The sequence below is a fragment of the Myotis davidii genome, unplaced genomic scaffold, assembly GCF_000327345.1.
Source record: "Myotis davidii unplaced genomic scaffold, ASM32734v1 scaffold235, whole genome shotgun sequence".
Taxonomy (NCBI): domain Eukaryota; kingdom Metazoa; phylum Chordata; class Mammalia; order Chiroptera; family Vespertilionidae; genus Myotis; species Myotis davidii.
The window spans coordinates 5334627-5352817 of NW_006287462.1; the positions used below are offsets into that span (position 1 = coordinate 5334627).

Here is an 18191-nt window from a genome sequence, read left to right on the forward strand (position 1 = left end):
GTTCTAGATTTTCTTCCTGATCAAAACTTTGACGTCCCTGGGGACAGCGTGAAAGTGGGTGTGACTCCCAGCCCAGACGATGGGACACTGCGGTACAGGCACAGGGCAGGGTTCCCACATCCCCTACCTACTAGCAGGGGGATCCGGGCAAGTCGGCCTCTTGGGCCTCACTTTCCTCCCCTGTGTAAAGGGAATCATTTTGGCCCATACCTTATAAAGCCTGTTCTGACAAGTGAGTGAGATAATCCATGTCAAGGAACCTCTAACGATGCTGACATACGGTAAATGCAGGAAATATCGATCGTGGCTACAGTATCCACAGTGAGTAACCTTGAAATCATCAGGGGAGACAAATTGGGTCGTCTTGGAGCTCAGTATGTGAGAGTTAAGCCACATAGAAATGCATTCAGAAATGTGAGAATTCTTGAAAGTGGGAGTTCTCCATTAGTCTCGCATAAGTAAATTGTTGCTGGAATGTGCTGGAATGCTAAGTGAAGTCATGCTTGAGAATTGTGTCTCCTTTATAAATGATGTCTAAAGGACTTGAGTAGTCTTATGGCATTGATTCCAAGCAGCACGCTGTCCACATTTGAGCATCTCTGAATCAAGATGCCTTATAAGCAATAGTGTGTCATATCTAACAGACTGTTGTTTTTTTCTTAGTAGTACCTAAAATAATACAAAATAATTGGTGACATCTGATATTCAATAAAATACGTCCATTTTTTTGTTGTTCATTTTGGGGCTGGGGAGGCTTTGGCCTGTGGGTTGGTTTGTGTTTTTTTTTTTGTAGTTATTTTATTTCTAGTAATTGGAAACACCAGTATTCTCAAGAGCATCATTCATCAATGTTTAACTACAAATTTGTTTCCCAACCTCGGATAGTTTTCTATAATCTAAGCCATTTGTGGGGGGAAACCGAAAAATCAGTATTTCTGTCAGTGTTTTATATATTAATGTCATAAAACAAAAAACCACTATCATATATTAAAATCTCTATGTGTGTATGGGCGAGCAGTTTACTTATAAATCCAACTTATTCTTTTGTAATGCTCGACTAATTGATCATCAAATACTACTATCATATCAGTAATTAATGTAACAATGTAAACACACATTTATATATACATGTAACAACTATAATAAGAGAGTGTTCCATTTATTTAACTATTTTCACTCATCAAATCTCTTAAAAAGATTCAATTCAGGCTTGTTGGTATATTAAAAAGTTACAAAGTTCATTAATGAATATAAATTCAATGCAATTTCCTGCCTATGGTTTTAAAGGTGCATTTTAATTTAATATTATGTTCTTCTAAAATTGATACATGGCTATCCATCATTAGAAAATGCCCATCTAATTATGAAGATTTTAAAGCTACCTCATCCTCGAAAGAAAAGGCACCTTTTGCCACTAGATGCTGTTGTAAAATCTTTTAGAAGCTTGAAAAGCATATTACTTAAAGTTGTGTAATTTTTACACTTAAAAATTTGCAAATAATTTTTATTTTTTAACAGTTTATTTTCTAATTTTTTATTGTGGTAAAATACAAAAAACAAAATTTACTATCTTCACCATTTTAAGTGTACATTCAGTAGTACTATGTAGGCATCATATGTCTATACAGTATACATTTTTAAACTTAACATTATGTAACAAATATTTTCACATATCATTAACTATTGTTCAATATCCTTTTATGATTGCACTAGAGGCCTGGTGCACAAATTTGTGCACAGGTGGGGTCTGGCCAGCCCACCATGATGGGGCCGATCTGGCTGGGCAGGCTTGGGGGAGGGGCCCCAGGCTGTGGGTCGGTCCTACCCTCTGGTGGAACTTTGGTGGAACTCCTGGTTGAGGGGACAATTTGCATATTACCCTTTTATTATATAGGATGATATTTTCTTTTTTGAACAACTATTCCTTAATTGTTGGGCATTTAGGTTGTTCCAAATTCTTTTAATGTTATGGAATATCAAGCGTAACACTGATACACTTGAGGTACTACTGAGAAAGATGAGCATCATGGTGACGTGCCAAGTGAATTAGACAGCAATATCCAAACCAGAGAGAGCCCTAGGTGAAAAAACATAAAGGAATGGTGGGTATGAAAACTATGGTGTTAAAGCCTTGGTAGGACTTGGTAAATGATGGACACTCATGAGGCCTGAGTCAAGAAACACCTCAAAGTTTAATTTGTGTGATGGGGAAAATTAATGCCACAGACAGAAATCATCGATTTGGGAGAGAGGCTTGTTGGAGGGTAACATTTAGCATGACATTTACCATGACCGTGATGGTAGGTCAGCTGAACTGAAGCTTTGATAGGCTCTAAGGGTTAAAGATTTAAGTACAAGTCATAAATGAATAAAGAATATAACGGTGAACCCATGGCAATAATTGATACACTTGAGGTGACTCCACACAGGTGGAGGAAAAGCATTGATGTTTTCAGGAGAGACCCACGTTTTTATGAAAAGGACCAAGAATCAGTAAGAGTAAAGTTGAGAGAGAGAGAGAGAGAGAGAGAGAGAGAGAGAGAGAGAGAATGAGAACTCAGGTAATTGGGTTGTTGAGAGCCCAGAGGAAGAGAGCATTAAGAATAAATTCCACAATGCTAAGAACCACAGGCATCTATGCTGAAGACAAGCTATGGAGAGGTTAACTGTAATCTTAACAAAAATAGTTTTTCCCCACTGGTGATAGGACCCTAAGCCAACATTTGAGACATCTGGGGGCAAGTGGGTGGTAACTATGATTTTGAAAATTTTGTGGTGAAAAGAAGAAAAAGAAAATGTGCATCTGAGGAGGTGGGCAGGTGGGCAGTGGGTGTGGGTGTGGGTGTGCCCTCGTACTGTGCTGCTGCTTCAGTACCTCCCTTCTCCTTCCCAGCTTGTCTGCTTTCACAAAGCCAGCCCTCCACCAGAAAGCTGCCTACGAAATAGAACAAAAATGCATGCATATAGACAACTCTCCTTGTTTGCCTGAATAGTATTATTTGAAGAAAAGAAAGAAATCCTCTACCTTTTTTACAACCTTCAAAGGAATCATTTATTCAAGGGGGGGTAAAAATCTTTTTTTCAGGCAACCACTGAGGAAATGGAACCCAACAGCCAAGAAGATGAGAAAGATGGTGAAAACCTAAAAGAAGGGAATACAGAACTTGCCTCATCAGGTTTGTTCCCTAACAGACTAGTTTTAAGGTAAATCATGATAACTCCTAAGATATAACAGTCAAGAAATAGAGTCAAGAATTCCTCCTAAATGAGCCACAGAAAGGTAGACTCTAAAACTGGCGTGGGGTTGTGCTGCCACCTAGAGGCTTCCTGGGGAAATTCTGACTATGATTTATCTGGCGCTAAAAACCTTGCTTTGCTTTGTTTTCTTCAAAGTGTATCTCCATCCTCATAAATAAGATTATATTGCCCCAAATAAATAATGGTAAAAACTGAGGATCCTATTTTAACACACAGTAGCAAGCAATAGATAAGACAGGTTAAAAATATATATCATAAAAATAGACACTGAAATAATAAAGCTGGTGAATAGTTTAAAATAATAGTTAGAATAAAGTAATGCCACAGATAGGAATATTTCTTGAATGAATCCTTTTCAATATTTTCAACACATTTCTTATTTTGATAAACATAAAGGCCTTTCACCCTCTTCCAATTCCAAATTAGTTTTAAATGATGTTAGAATAAATGAACTGTCATTACTAAAAATTGCAAACTAGATTATACCCCCTCATTCTGATAGGCCCCTCAGTGGGTGGCTTTTCCACCCACTCTAGAGTGTGCCTACTTCTTCTCTGTATATCAAAGAGCACTTTGTTTTCATTGCATTGTGTATACTATGAAGTCCTCAACACATCCCAGTTATGAACCTGTGGTGATAAGAAGGAACACTGGGATACAGAAGGAAGAGTCAGGCTGCCACACAGTCCTTTGGATGGAAACTCTCTGGAGATGTCCGCCCACCCAGCCCGCCTATCAGAGCATTTTGTCTCGTGCAGTGTTATTCCTATGTAAACTCTGGCTCTTATCAAGAACTCACGTTTTTCACAGTGGGATTCTTCAATGTTTTTATGTTGCTTGGTGTGTTTTTTTATAATAGCATGGAAGAGCCTAGAGAACACTGGCATCTTTGGCTCCTTTAGACACCTTGTCACATGATAATTCAACTTGTTAAGTTTCTGACTGTAACTCCATTTCAGAGCCACAGCATTTTACAACTACTGTGACTCGCTGCAGCCCGACCGCGGCCTCGGTGGAATTTTCCTCCAGCCCCAAGCTGAGGAGCGATGTGCCAGAAGAGAGAGACCAGAAGAAACCGGAAAATGAAATGAGTGGGAAGGTGGAGTTGGTGCTGTCACAAAAGGTGAATTGCGCCGTGGATTAAAGCAGTCACATTTACATGAGCATGGCTTCACAGGGCCGTGGGCTGCCACTGGGACACTTGTTCATCATGAGGACTTAGTTTCTCTTCTCATCTTTTTTCTGTCCTTAATCTGTATTTTTCTAAATGCAAATATACTAGATGTTCATTGTAAATAATTTAAGTACATGCAGGAAGATGGGTGCATTAGCCCACTTGGGTTGCTGTGAGGGAGTACCACAGAAGGGATGGCTTAGAAACGACAGACATTTATTTCTTACAGTTCTGGCGACTGGGATGTCCAAGATCAAGGCAGATTTGGTGTCCGGTGAGAACACACTTCCTAGTTCACAGATGGACTTCTCATGTGTCCTCACTTGACAGAAGGGAGCGAGGGAGCTCCCTAGGGTCTCATTTGTAAGGGCACAATCCCACTCATGAGAGTTCTGCCCTCATGCCCTAAACACCTACCAAAGACCTTTTATACTGTTACCTTGGGGGTTAGGATTTCAACATATGAAGTTTGGGGGGCACAGACAGTCAGTCTATAGTATATATTTTTTAAATTTGTATTTATAGTGATGTACACATAAATATGTAATAAGTCTATCAAGTAATATATGTACATTTATTTTAAACTAAATATAAATAAACATAGACATAGAGTAAGAGTGAGAAAAAGTCACAGAAACCTACCTCTCTACTAGTAATAATTGATATATATATATATATATATTCTTTCTACATCTATTAAATTGTATTTAAACAATCAATTCTAATTATGAATAATTAGATGTGTATTTTAATGTGATATTCACATAAATTATAAAGCTTTGAAGTCAGGTTTTGGTTTGTTGTGTATGAGCTTGGTTATTCTCGGCTCAGTAAAGATTCTCCTTCCCATATTTAGCTATTTTATAGCAGCATACTTCTGATGCCTCCGGATTTGAACAAGGAAACTGGAAACTTATTATTCTGATATAATGGGTTTTAACATCTATTTTTTATTAACTTTCTTCCTTGTTTGAAGTCTCATTCTCTTCAGAGTAATTTGTTTTGTTTTCAGGCAGAGTCTAAAAGTTTTCATCTTTTATACCAATTGTTCTCAACCTTGGCTACCTTTTAGAACTTAAAAATACACCAAGCATCTCCAGCTCAGATAAATCAGAATTTCTGGGGGTAGGGCCCAGGCACCTGTATTTTTAAAAGCTCCCCATGATTCAGATGGGCCACCAAGGTAGGGAACCACTGATGCCTATGGGCATACTGCCTGTGGTGATATTTCAACTTTAAAACTTAACCCTAAATTTTGATTTGACTTTACCACTTATACATCTGGTTCTTCCATCATTTAGTCAACCAATATTGACTGTGTACCTACTATGTGCCAGGCACTATCTACTATGTATTAGACAGTGGCTATTCAATGGTGACCAAGACAGGGCCCCTGGCATTAGGGAGCTGAGAGTGCCGTGTCCTTGGTAGAGTCTCCGAAATGCCCATGGCCTTGATGCCTTTTGGAAATTTCTGGCTCTAGCTCCCCCCTTTTTATACAGAGAGAATTAAAGAATGGTCTGGAGGTCTTGAAAGAGGAACTAAACTGTGGGAAAACATTGGGGGCAGGCAGGATTTCCTGTCTTTGCAGGTTTTGCCTGATCTATGTTACACTTCATTATTTAGTATTCTTCCAAGTTGACTTTTTGTTCCATTTAAATCTAAACTGAAAGGAGAACTCTACTTCATAGCTAGAATTCTTTTAATCAAACAGAATGAATGTCATAACTAAAGAGTGTTCTTCTGCGTACCTTGTCTGTGAACCTCACTTGTGAGCCATCTTTGGACCACAAGTGTCACATCTACCCTGTGGAAAAATTGTTTTCAGGGTCTTAACTCTGTGTGTGTGTGTGTGTGTGTGTGTGTGTGTGTGTGTGTGCGCGCGCGCACGCAGTTTGTTGTGATTGGTGGTGGTGGTTGTTGTTGTTTGGGTGTTGTTTTTTTACCAATTGGTACCAAGTACATACAGCCCCTGAATTCTGTTCTATGGACTCCAGCTTAAGAATTTATGCTAGTTGATTAACAAATGGTGTAATGGTCTTTGAACACATTGCTTTTCTTCCACCATGTGAATTTCTTTCCTTTCTCCTTTCCCTCCTGTACAGTTAGCGCTTAGAAAAAGGGAGAGAGGTGATGGATGTGAGCGTTGTCAACTTATTGCATGTTTAGTTAATACTGAAGTTCATTTAGCTATCTGGTTGACTTATCTAATGTAGAATGAAGTGATTAAACGTATTTTCTTCAGGATTCCATTAGAGTTGGATATATTATTTATAAGAAAAAAATAGGTGCCCAGCCAACGTGGCTCAGTGGTTGAGCATCAACCTATGAATCAGGAGATCCAGGTTCAATTCCCTGTCAGGGATCATGCCCAGGTTGCAGGCTTGATCCCCAGTAGGGGGCGGGCAGGAAGCAGCCATTCAAATGATTCTCTCTCGTCATTGATATTTCTATCTCTCTATGAAATCAATAAAAATATATTTAAAAAGAAAAAATAGAATCCTATCAAGAAGAAATTGTAGACATTAAATCGTCGTGAGGACCAAATCATAGATCAGCTTATGATGAAACACTGGTCTCTCTATAACCTTGCTTGCCTTATTGGCCATCACATGAATCTGTTGGGAACCCAGCCTCCAGCCAGAGTGAATCAGAGGAAATCCTGTACGCAGCTGGAAGGACACGAACTGATCCAGCCCTGCTCCTCATTCAGATCTTTGCTCAGAGTCTACTGATTATTATTTTAGACATTAGTTTGGTAATCTGGTCTCTCAGTTGGTAAGAAACAACAAATCAGAAAGAAAGGCCTTCTACCAAAAGCCATTCAGATTGGGAGAAACAAGATAAAATTAAATAGTAATAACAAGAAAATTCTACTTTTATAAAACAAATGTAAGAATTTATAAATTGGGGACTATTTACCATAGGACAAGTAATCTAACATGCCTCAAAACCCCCTAAGGGCATCATTGCTATGGAGCTCTCTGATGATGGCTGTTTATAATAATGTTTCTGTGTCACCAGGCAAAGTATATTATCTTTAATGTGTTTTGCATGAATTGGATGGGGGGTTGTGTAGTGTCTGAGAATAATGTCCATTAGAAGGTAATATTACCTTAGTATTTAGCACTTATGTAGTAAGGGGGTATTTTTTAGTCTTATATGGAACATCTCACATCCTGACATTATGTAGCAACAGGGAGAGACTGTGTGATTTATCAATAAGAAAATGAGACAGGATGATGTATAATCCCAAAGACGAAATACTGTCTTCTGGGTTTGGGAAAAAAGTGATCATAAAATTTTTATATGCTCTCATTTGATACCTCTGGAAAATTGACCTCTACATTAAAGTAGAAAAGCATGAATGGGGATAGAAAAATGGGGCCAATTTTCCATTTAAAAGTTAGATGTTTGGGCTTACTGACTTATGTGATTGCCGTGGATTCTTTCATTTTATTTTGCCTGTGTCTTTGCTAATAGACATGTTTGTGTCCATTGCTCCTGAACCAGGTGGTAAAGCCAAAGTCTCCAGAACCAGAAGCAACCCTGACGTTTCCATTTCTGGACAAAATGCCTGAAACCAACCAGTTACATTTGCCAAATCTCAATTCTCAAGGTAAAGAGAAGGAAATGCTTTATTTCAGTCCTACATGTTCTCCTGGGCCCATCTGCAGTGAAAAAATACTTCATGTGAATGAGGATTACTTCCTTTATGTTGATGTCCCTTTGGCCATAGTGTTTGCAGAGCCCGGTGGCTAGATTACTGATTTCAGAATAGAATTCTGGGGCTGCATTCTCTGTGGCCCAGCCAAGAACCCCAGCTGCCAAGACCATTTTGCCAGCCGGGCACCATAGGCATGATAAGGCCTACACAAGTGTTTGATTCCTTAAAATAATTTTATTGTCTCTAAAATGGGAAAAAAATAAATAACGTTAACGAAAAGTTCATAATCTTAATATTATATCAACTCCATTAATTGTTAATTTTGTAGTCTTTATAAAATATCCACTTGACAATAATTTTTGAAGAAAGTCAGACTTTCTTACTTCATAATAATTGCTGGGTATGCACCGAGAAATTATTCCACATTGTAGGTTAAATGTATTACTCATAAGCGAGAACTTTAATCTTTCCCAAAATTGTTATAGCAAGAATAGATCTGTATATACAATAGGTCCTCGGGTTATGTCGGAGAGCCAATGTAATGCGATTTTCGCCGTAAGTCGGACCCACCTACATAAGCACCTCTGTCACTCACATGGAGCACAGACACAGAAGTAATGAAGTGAAACAGTAAAAAAAATTTAAAAGAAAGATAACAATTCCTGACCTTTACTTGTGTGTAATAAATAATTAAAAACATAAAGCATATTTGTACATATGTCGAAATGACGGAACTTTTTTTTTAATACATAAATGGGAGATGACGACGTAACCACTAAATGACATACTTCGAGTCTGATGTAACCTGCAGACTACCTGTATATATATTAAATACATGTATATGCTGAGGGTATATTTTACTATGTTTCATATGTTTGATATAATGTGTGGAGGGGTGGCCTCTAAAAAGATAGGAGTTTAGGGCCTATGGGAGTTGTAAAAGGCACTGACGACTGCAAATGTCTATGTGTCATGTGACACATAGTACCTTTTAGGTACTATGTCATTTGTACCTTTTAGGCCATGTGTAGGTTGTGAGTTTATCCTGTACTATTTAAGAGCCCAACTTGAACCCTTTATCCAGGTGAGACATCTAGATGCCCACAGTCACCCCAAAAGGAGCCTTAGTGATGAGAGCAGTAGGGGGATGTCCTAAGAAGTCCATGACCCATAGGGACTATTCTTCAGAACAGACCACTGGGCTTTACTGGTGTGAGTTCTCTCTAGATATGAAAACAGCTAAGCTTTGGAAGCAAGAATTGTAAGGTATCTTGCTTTTCTTCTTTACTGTACTTTCCCCAATTTATTTTATAGGTCGAGCAGTCCTGGCGAAGAGAGGATAATATAAGCATAACATGGCTGGGGATTTATTTTTACTTTTTTTTTTACAAGGGTGGTCAGCTGTTTGGGGTAGAATCTGAGTTGGCTTCCATTAACCTTTGTTGAGGGCTGAGAGATAAGTTGGGCTCTCTCTACATAACAGGGAAGTACTTGGGAAGGAATTTATCAGAACATGCACTGATGAGCACTAGTTTCTTAATGTGGAAACAAGTTCAATACTGTCTTCAAAACATGTATTTTAATTTTTTTGGTCCTACTGAAGGGAATTGACAAAAATAGTCTTATAACTAGGCCAGCAATTGGCCATATTTAGACAAATTTAAATTCTACCCTATTCCTAACTCTTTGTCATTGTGCCAATAAGGAATGCAGAGAGGAAATTGTTATTTTTAAGTCATAGTAGTTAGTTTTATTGTCTGGTTCATGGAAGCTGTAATAACAGCTGCAGGCTCTGGAGACAGAACATGCGGGTTCCAATCCTTACTCATTCAGATCTTACCTGTGAGCTCTTCCCCACCAAGTTCTCCGGAACTTGTACACTGGAAATAATAACAGTACCAACCTCATAGGGGTATTGGAAGGATTAATTGAGATAAACCAAAAAAAGTGTTTAGCTCAACACAAGCACTCATAATAGATTCTGGTAATTACGGCCATAATAGAATCAGGCAGTAAAATATTATAAATGCTTCCCTTAAAATAAAGTTGTTTTTGTTGGGGAGATAGGGATTTGAGTAGTAATTTTCAAACATGATTATATGCCAGGGACCTGGGCAGGATGGGTTAAAGCACAGATAGCTGACCCCCAGTCCCAGTCCCGCAAGGACTGAGGCCACAATATTTGCAGAGTTCCCAGAGGGATATGATGCTGCAGATCCAGGGACCACACTCCGAAGAAAGACCACAGACTTGAAATATGTGTTTAAATTGTGCTCCAAAGACATCGCTGATAGATACAGAAATAACAGTAATATTTGTTTAGAATGTACAAATTCATATCTTTCATGAAGCAAAAGGCCTCTAATAAATGTAATCTTAAACGCTATGATTTGTCTTTATGTGGAGGGACAGGGAAAGTATAGGTCGTTGCCCAGATATAAAAAGGCAGTGCACCTGTAACTGACTAGTCTGAGGTCACACCTCAAGTCCAAAAGAGCTATAGGTCTAAGAGGGGGAATCCTGGAGTCATACCTAGTACTTGCTCCCCCAGACGGTCTATCTCCCTCATTTCCATAAAGCCGTCTATTCATAGGCTGATTTTAAAGGCCACTGGGTCCTAACGTTGTTCCATAGACTTCCCTTAAATATACACACATGCACAAATAGTCTTTAATTATTCTGAAAACCTTCATAAAATACATTTAAAGAGGACAAATTTCCTTTTCTCAACTCTCCCAACAGTAGCAAGATACCTCAAACTGGTGTTTCAGGAAAATATGTGCACGTTAAAATGCATACTGGCTAGCTGTATTTCTTTTGTGCAAAAAAATCCATTATTTGCATTGAGAATGATGACAGATGGGCACAGTGCTAGCTTCAGGATGCAAATGAGCTTGTGTCTGCGTGAGGCTGTCACATGACACGTAGACATTTACATGCTCTTATTACACACACTAGAGGCCCGGTGCACAAAATTCATGCACGGGTAGGGTCCCTAGGCCTGGCCAGTGATCAGGGCCGATCTACGGGGCAACTGGCAGGGCGATCAGGGCCCCTCCCCCCCCCCGCCTTGGCTGGCCTGGGGCCTGTGGGCTGGGGGCAGCTCCTGCATTGAGCGTCTGCCCCCTGGTGGTCAGTACACATCATAGTGACCGGTCGTTCCACTGCTCATTCCACCATTTGGTCAATTTGCATATTAGGCTTTTATTAGATAAGATATATAATTTCTGCCACAGATTTCCATGCATAACTTTTATGAAGTGTATACAATAATAACAGCTCATCTCTGCTGTCTTTTATATTTTTCTAGTGTTTTCCAAAAGCAATGCACACTGTGCATTTTGCTCTTTCATAGCATATCATCTTATTATCTTGAGATTCAACATTTTAACAATATCACCTTTAAGTATGAACCTATTAAATGTCACCTGACATCAAAGAAGATAGGCAATAGCATGAACTGTCTCATTTCCGTTGACTTTTGTCCATGTCTTAAGGGTGCGTGTGAGTTTTACTGAGATATTTTATACTTCAGATGCTTTCCCTCTCCGTTCTTGGATAGCCACCCCTGGGCCTGGGATTTGGGAGAAGGTTCTACACAACTCTCACCCCTGTTCTCATGATTTTCTGTTTGTTCCGTTCTACCATCTGATCTAGAGTCGCCTGGCACTGCCAGCCTTCCGCTTAGAGTTCAGAACTCTTGGCGACGTTCCCAGTTTTTCTCCCAGTCAGGTAAAATGCATACTGGCTAGCTGTATTTCTTTTGTGCAAAAAAATCCATGTTGCGGGCAACCAATAATGTCTGGTATTTTTCTTCATTTCTGACCTCAGGGGGGGAAAAATGCTTCTTTCTGGCACACAGTTAGCAAAGAGCTAGTTCTTTGATGTCAGTTCCAATTATACTAAAGTTGGAGGGGAAATTCACAGAATTTTACTTTGATTTTGAAAATCTAAAGAAATAATAATATTTACCTCTTTATTATCTTTTTCTTTAAAAAAACAACAACAAAGATTAGAAGCGTTTACCAGGAGCATGGTTCTCTTGTTAACTGTGTCCCTCTCTTTATTTCCTGGTGACATTTGGCCTCTCTCTGTATGAAGCTTCTCCCTGTCAGACAAGGAGGGAACTGTCAATCAAGCCAGAATGCAAGGTGTATTGAAAACCAGCACTCGTAGGAATAGATTTTGCTTCCTAGTGCTTAGTACTGGGTGCTAATTGATATCGTCAGTCTTCTTACACTGGTCCTGACTACTTTTGGTGATGGGTACCAGCTGCTTCAGGGGTCTGCTTTATTCTGATCTTCTCATCCTTTTGGCTTCCAAAAAAAATTGGTTTGAAGCTGACATAGGAGCCACACTCCACTGAGAGGATCAATGAGAAATACAGTACAAAGCTACTCACGCTGGGTTCTTCTTTTTCTTTCTTTCTGTCCAGGGGATCCTCCCAGCAGTGAAAAGTCACCTGCAACTACACCTGTAAGTACCTCATGTTAAAGAATGAACTCATGCATTTAGTGTGATTTTAATTACAGAGTATTTGATTCGCTTACAGAAGATCCCATAAAAAAAATGGGCTTCAAATGATTGTAAAAGAATAGGTGAAAGCCATGCATATGCTGCCAGGTGAATTAGGAAGATGTGAGTTATCATTATGCAGAGCTGTGATCTGGAAGCAAAAGGGTAAGTGAGTCAGGGAAGTAAAATCTAAAAGAAGCAATTAAAATGCATGTGACAGTAGGAATTAGTATTAAAATATGCACTTTCTGGAAGCATCCAAAATCTTTTTTTTTATGAGAACAATCATTCAACATAGTTAAGTTGGCAGTAGGTAGGACCCAACCTGGACTCTTTCTGCAAGACCCAAGCTGTCTTTGCTGCGCCCCTTGTCGCAGTCAGTACCTTGAGTAATAGTAACCACACGTTCAGTTTTCAATTTTTTATTTCAGTGACATAAAATAAGCATTTGCTAGTTAAAGTGTCCAGACATGTGCCACTGTCAAAGGCCATGCTGCTCGATTTTATCTGGACACTTTCTGCGGACCTGGCTCTTCTCTAGACTGGGTGTTTCCAGGGCTGAGCCTGTCACCCTTGCTCACCCTTGAAATTCCCGCCCGATTTGTAGAATTCAGTTCCTCTGTGGCTCAGTCAGCCAGCACAGAGCCCTTGGGTGCAGCCGCAGAATCACCGTTGTGCCTTTGAATCTTCTCTGAACGTTATCTTCCTTGACTGTACCCCAGGCTCTTCCCTTTCTCCCTAACTCTCCCACCCTCAGCTCACTTTTTCTTTCAAGATTCTCAAGCCGTTTTAAGTGTCTCCCCAAATTACCCTGCCAGGGAGAAGGGAGGAAGTACAGTTATTGGGGAACTTGGTTTGCCTCAGCACCTGCTCTGGGTGATGGGGGAGCCAACTTTCAACACTGCAGCCCCCCTTTTGCTGATTCCCCAGGGACCAGCTAGGATTTCTCCCCCACACCCCGCCCTCCTGGACCCTCTCAGTCTTATACCCTGTGGCCTGGGTGTCTGCTTTGACTCATGCATTTTTCTCCCATTATTTCTGTTCACTGACTTGGTTCCCAAACTCACAAAAAACTTTCTTAAAAGACAAAAAAAAAAGAGTCTGACTGTTTGCTGTGTGGGTTCCACAGCAGGGGCTCCCCATTGCCTGATCTCAGGGGACACTGGTGGGCAGTGGTGAGTGGTTAGAGAAGGCCAGAGTGGGCAGCAGCATAAGAAATGATGCAGTTCCACAGCGCGGCAAGCGTCACTTCTCACAAGACACAGCTCTGCTGAGATCAGCGGTCCCATTTGCCCGGACCCGGGATCAATATGCAGAATGAGTATCTTACGCTCCCGAGCGTGAATACATTTAAGAAATCGCTTCTAAAAGAAATGAAGCAAAAGCCTGCCCGTGCCAGGGGCTAATTACTTCGTGTTTTCATTAGCTCCCAGAAGGTTCGCAGAATCCTATCAGCCTCTTGGAAGGGAACCAAAGAGGGACGAAGATTAAATAGCGGTGCTGCCAGCAAAGAGGACCTTTAGATAGACGAAGGCTGTGCTTGTGTGTGTCCATCGGGTGCCGCCCATAGGCCACTTGTGTCCCTCGCCCTGGCCAGGCCTTGAGGACGTGGCTCAATTCTGATCATGTTTTTATTTCCTAAGCAGTTCAAGTTCTGGGCATGGGACCCGGAAGAGGAGCGCAGGCGACAAGAGAAATGGCAGCAGGAGCAGGAACGGCTGCTCCAGGTAAGACAACTGCGTTCGCTGCCTTTTTTTTTCTTTTCATTTCTTTTCTTTTCTTTTTTTTTTTCTTTTTTTTTTTTGATGCTCTCTTAATTTCTGTCGTATTAAATTGACTTTTAGCACAGGAAAAACATGGAATTGAATTCTTCTCAGAAATCAGTGAGTCTGTTAGTTCATTTTGCAGATATAATGCCCTGTGTCTAATTCCTCAAACTGAGGTTATATGGATGAACACAAGGAAAAAGCATTTCACTTTAAAAAAAATTGTTTAACTTCCAAGTATTGATTAACGGTCAACTCAGGCAGTCCTCACCTCCTTTGTTGTCAATAAAATTCCAGTTCCAGCAGCAGTGAAAATGAATTGTCAAAAGCTTTTTTGTTGTTGTTAATCCTCACCCAAGGATATTTTTCTGTTGATTTTTAGAGAGAGTGGAAGGGAGGGGAGAGACAGAGAGGGAGAAACACCCATGTGAGAGAGACACACGGATTGATTGACTCCCGCATGTGCCCCAACCAGGGCCTGCAGTCGAGGTGCATGCCTTGATCAGAATGGAGCCGGGGCCCTTCAGTCCACAGGCCGATGCTCTATCCACTGAGCCAAACCTGCTAGGGCTATTAAAAGCACTTCGAAAGCATCCATGTGAAATCAAATTTAGCCTGGCTCTTGTTTCTTAAGTAGAAATATTTGCTCCCTCTTTGAGTAAAAACTTTCATTTCTAGAAAAATTCTGGGAGTAAATGGCTCATGTGCCTACTTGTTTTATGCCATGCTTGTTAGGTAACAGGGCTTCAAAAAGGAACCGAGTAACCTTAGGAAGTAGCCTCTGCTGAGTCCTTGAGATGTGCCAGGAACTGTGGTTGGTGTTTGACGCCTTTTATCTAATTTAATTTTCATAAAAGTCTTCAGAGTATATCTCATTAGCCCCCATTTGCAATTGAAGAAACTAAGACTCAAAGAAGTTAAATTAATAGCACAAGGTCACCCAACTAACAAGGGCTGTACTTGGTTTCAAATCCAACTTTGATGACTTTAAAACTCATGTTCTTTCCATGATACCCCTAGTAGCACTGATTTTACCCCCCAAAAAATCATAAATAAAAAGAATTTTAAATCTCATTCATTTTCATGGCTTTCTGCTGCTGTGTAGAAAGCAATGCTCCATGCAAGTTTATTTTACTTTTTTAAAAAATACTTTTGTTCTAATCCCTTTGGCTTACTTCCCGAGGGGCAGGAGCAGGATCCGTTTAGATAGCCAGCTATTTGTAGTGTGGCGTTAGGTCTGCCAGTTAAATCTTACACTTTTCAAAACTGCATGGAGGTGAATCTTCACTATCAAAATGTTAATAAGAACCGGATTCAGCAAAGTCACACTGGGACTTCTGGGGCCTTTGGGAGAGAGAGGCCGGACCAACCCCAGCCATCTGCTGTTCTCTCAGAAATCAGGAGCCCATTTTCCAGCTGAGAGATGCACAGCCCAGAGTCAGGGAATCCACAGAGCACAGAAGGCAGGCAAGTGCACAGGCCACGCGCACCCTGTCCGTTACCCTCTGGAAGGGGAGGACCACGGTTACAGATGCAGGCATATGTCTCCTTCCTGCCCCACCGAATTGTTACCCAGTGTGGTGGCATGGTGGGCTGTGGGCTTTGGGGAAAGGTGTTCGTGGGGAAATGGGGGGCGGGGGAGGGGACAGACGTACTTCTTTCACGCCCCGAATTACAGGTATCAGTGCATCCTCTTGGGGAGGGGAGCACGTGATGTGAGCTTCTAGAACCAATGAACCTAAAATGCTTCACTTGTTTTTCAGCTTTTGTGGAGTTTTGAGGTCTGTTTTCTCTATGTGAAAAGCCCCTGAAGTTCCTCTCTAACACTTTACAATGTTAGGTTTACAGTGGTAGGTGTTTGTAACAAAACCTTTATCTGGAAAGAAAAGCCCACCAGGGGTTGGCCAACCATGGCTTTGCCAGAGCATTCACATGAACACCAGGCTCTTGCAATCCCAATACAACCCTTCCGCTCCTAAGATAACGGCACAACAGGTAAGATCTGGAGGAAATCCCAGCGCCTCCCCAGGAGAATAGGAGCCCAGATTTGTTTGAGCCTCAGAGAGAGGTTTGGCAATAATTAGCCTAAAGTATTTGACTATTATGTCATACTGATTCCTTTGTCTCCGTCAAGTCAGGGATGCCATCCCCAAGCACCCAGGGGTATCAGTTCTCAGTTTAGGCATCAATTTTCATCGCCATTTATTTATTTCTTCCAGTCAGCGGTCAGGAACTCTGGTCACATTTTCAAAGCTGTTCTTATTCACAGTAATTTTTTTTTTCCCCAGAAGTGGTGACTAGTGTTGTATTCTTTCTGGAAACAAAAAATGGCAGTTCTGATACTGAAGCCTTCTAGTGGGCTGTTTAAAAGCTACTCTTAATTCAGAAGCTACTTAAAGCTAGGGACATTGCATTTGGGTACAATGGCTTCAAGCAAAGAGTAATTTGACTACTCAACTAATTACCATCTTGTCCACTTTGGACCTTTCTGCAGGATTCGTTTTTTTACCCTTTATTAAACTCTCCCAACAGCAAACATATTTCTCTTAGCAGAATGGCAAAACTAGTGGTTTAGCTTACCTCCTAGGACAAAACTCAAGTGAAGGAAGAGTTTAGAATCTTTCAATCTTTTCATCTTTTCTCTTTTTGTAAGGAAATGCCTACTCATATCTGAAAAACAGTTCTACAAAACAACAGCAGACAATACACAAAGGGGCCCTAACCAGTTTGGCTCAGTAGATAGAGCATAGGCCTGCGGACTCAAGGGTCCCAGGTTCGATTCTGGTCAAGGGCATGTACCTTAGTTGTGGGTACGTACCCAGTAGGGAGTGTGTAGGAGGCAGATGATCGATGTTTCTAACTCTCTATCCCTCTCCCTTCCTCTCTGTAAAAAGATCAATAAAATATATATTTTTTAAAAATACACAATGGGGGAAAAGTAGATTTACAGTTGTGATAACACAAAACAGTTTTAAACTTGCATTATTATTTATTAATTACTGTAATTTTCCCTATAGACAACTGTAAGCCTACTTAGGCCCCCACCCTGTGCTGTTCTCCCTGGGATTTTTAGGTTCCTAACCAGTTTGCGTACCACACAATGCTCTTCCCCTTGTGTTACGTGATTCGGTTAGAGTCAGAATGTTACAAGAAGATGGTCTCTCAACATGGTGGCTCTGAGTGGGGAATGTCCCAATGATGCGTGCAATGGTCGGTTCAGAACAGTCTCTGGAAATTCTGTAACAGGAGAGATACCAGAAAGAGCAGGACAAGCTGAAAGAAGAGTGGGAAAAGGCCCAAAAGGAGGTGGAAGAGGAAGAACGCAGATACTATGAGGAGGTAGGAACTTCCCAAGAAGGAATTGGACCTTTGGTCCTAGTTCCTCGGAGGCTATCAAAGCTTTTTGTGTCTGTGGTCTGTGTGTACGTGTGGCTGTGGCTGATGATCTTCACCCTTAGCAGAGCCCATCAACCTCTTTAAAAGAGTCGTATCCCGGTGGCACTAAAAGACCACAATTCCCCCAAATTCAGTTTGTGATCCGGTGTGCTGAGTCATGATCAAGGGTGACGATATAATTATATCTGATCTCCAGTCAGAGAGTCAGGCTCTTGATTGATCTGCGAGAGAGGACGTTAGAATACCAATGTCTTTGTTAGTGTGTTTGTTTGAGCAAGCATGTTTGGTGGTGAATTAATTTTATGAGGATAATTTTGATCATCAAGGCCAAATGAGTCTTACCACTGCACTCACTCTATGGTACTGAAGAGATTTAGTAAAGAGATTTGGTACAGTAGGCTGAGTGCAGTGCTAA

The 18191-nt window shown here is 40.7% G+C and overlaps 1 protein-coding gene across 12 annotated transcripts in view; it reads left to right on the forward strand.

Annotated features, from left to right (window-relative positions):
* LIMCH1 (LIM and calponin homology domains 1) overlaps positions 1-18191 on the forward strand; it is a 191889-nt gene that overhangs the window by 154558 nt on the left and 19140 nt on the right. For 7 of the 12 annotated variants that reach the window (XM_015561052.1, XM_015561048.1, XM_006759328.2 and 4 more), the window contains 6 exons: positions 3086-3176; positions 4218-4381; positions 7946-8051; positions 12535-12575; positions 14261-14341; positions 17627-17719. In XM_015561052.1, coding sequence (XP_015416538.1) covers positions 3086-3176; positions 4218-4381; positions 7946-8051; positions 12535-12575; positions 14261-14341; positions 17627-17719 — 576 coding nt within the window. Of the gene's footprint in view, positions 1-3085; positions 3177-4217; positions 4382-7945; positions 8052-11756; positions 11832-12534; positions 12576-14257; positions 14342-17626; positions 17720-18191 lie in introns of all 12 variants that reach the window. The other 5 variants (XM_015561044.1, XM_015561043.1, XM_015561049.1 and 2 more) reach the window with 3 other exon arrangements.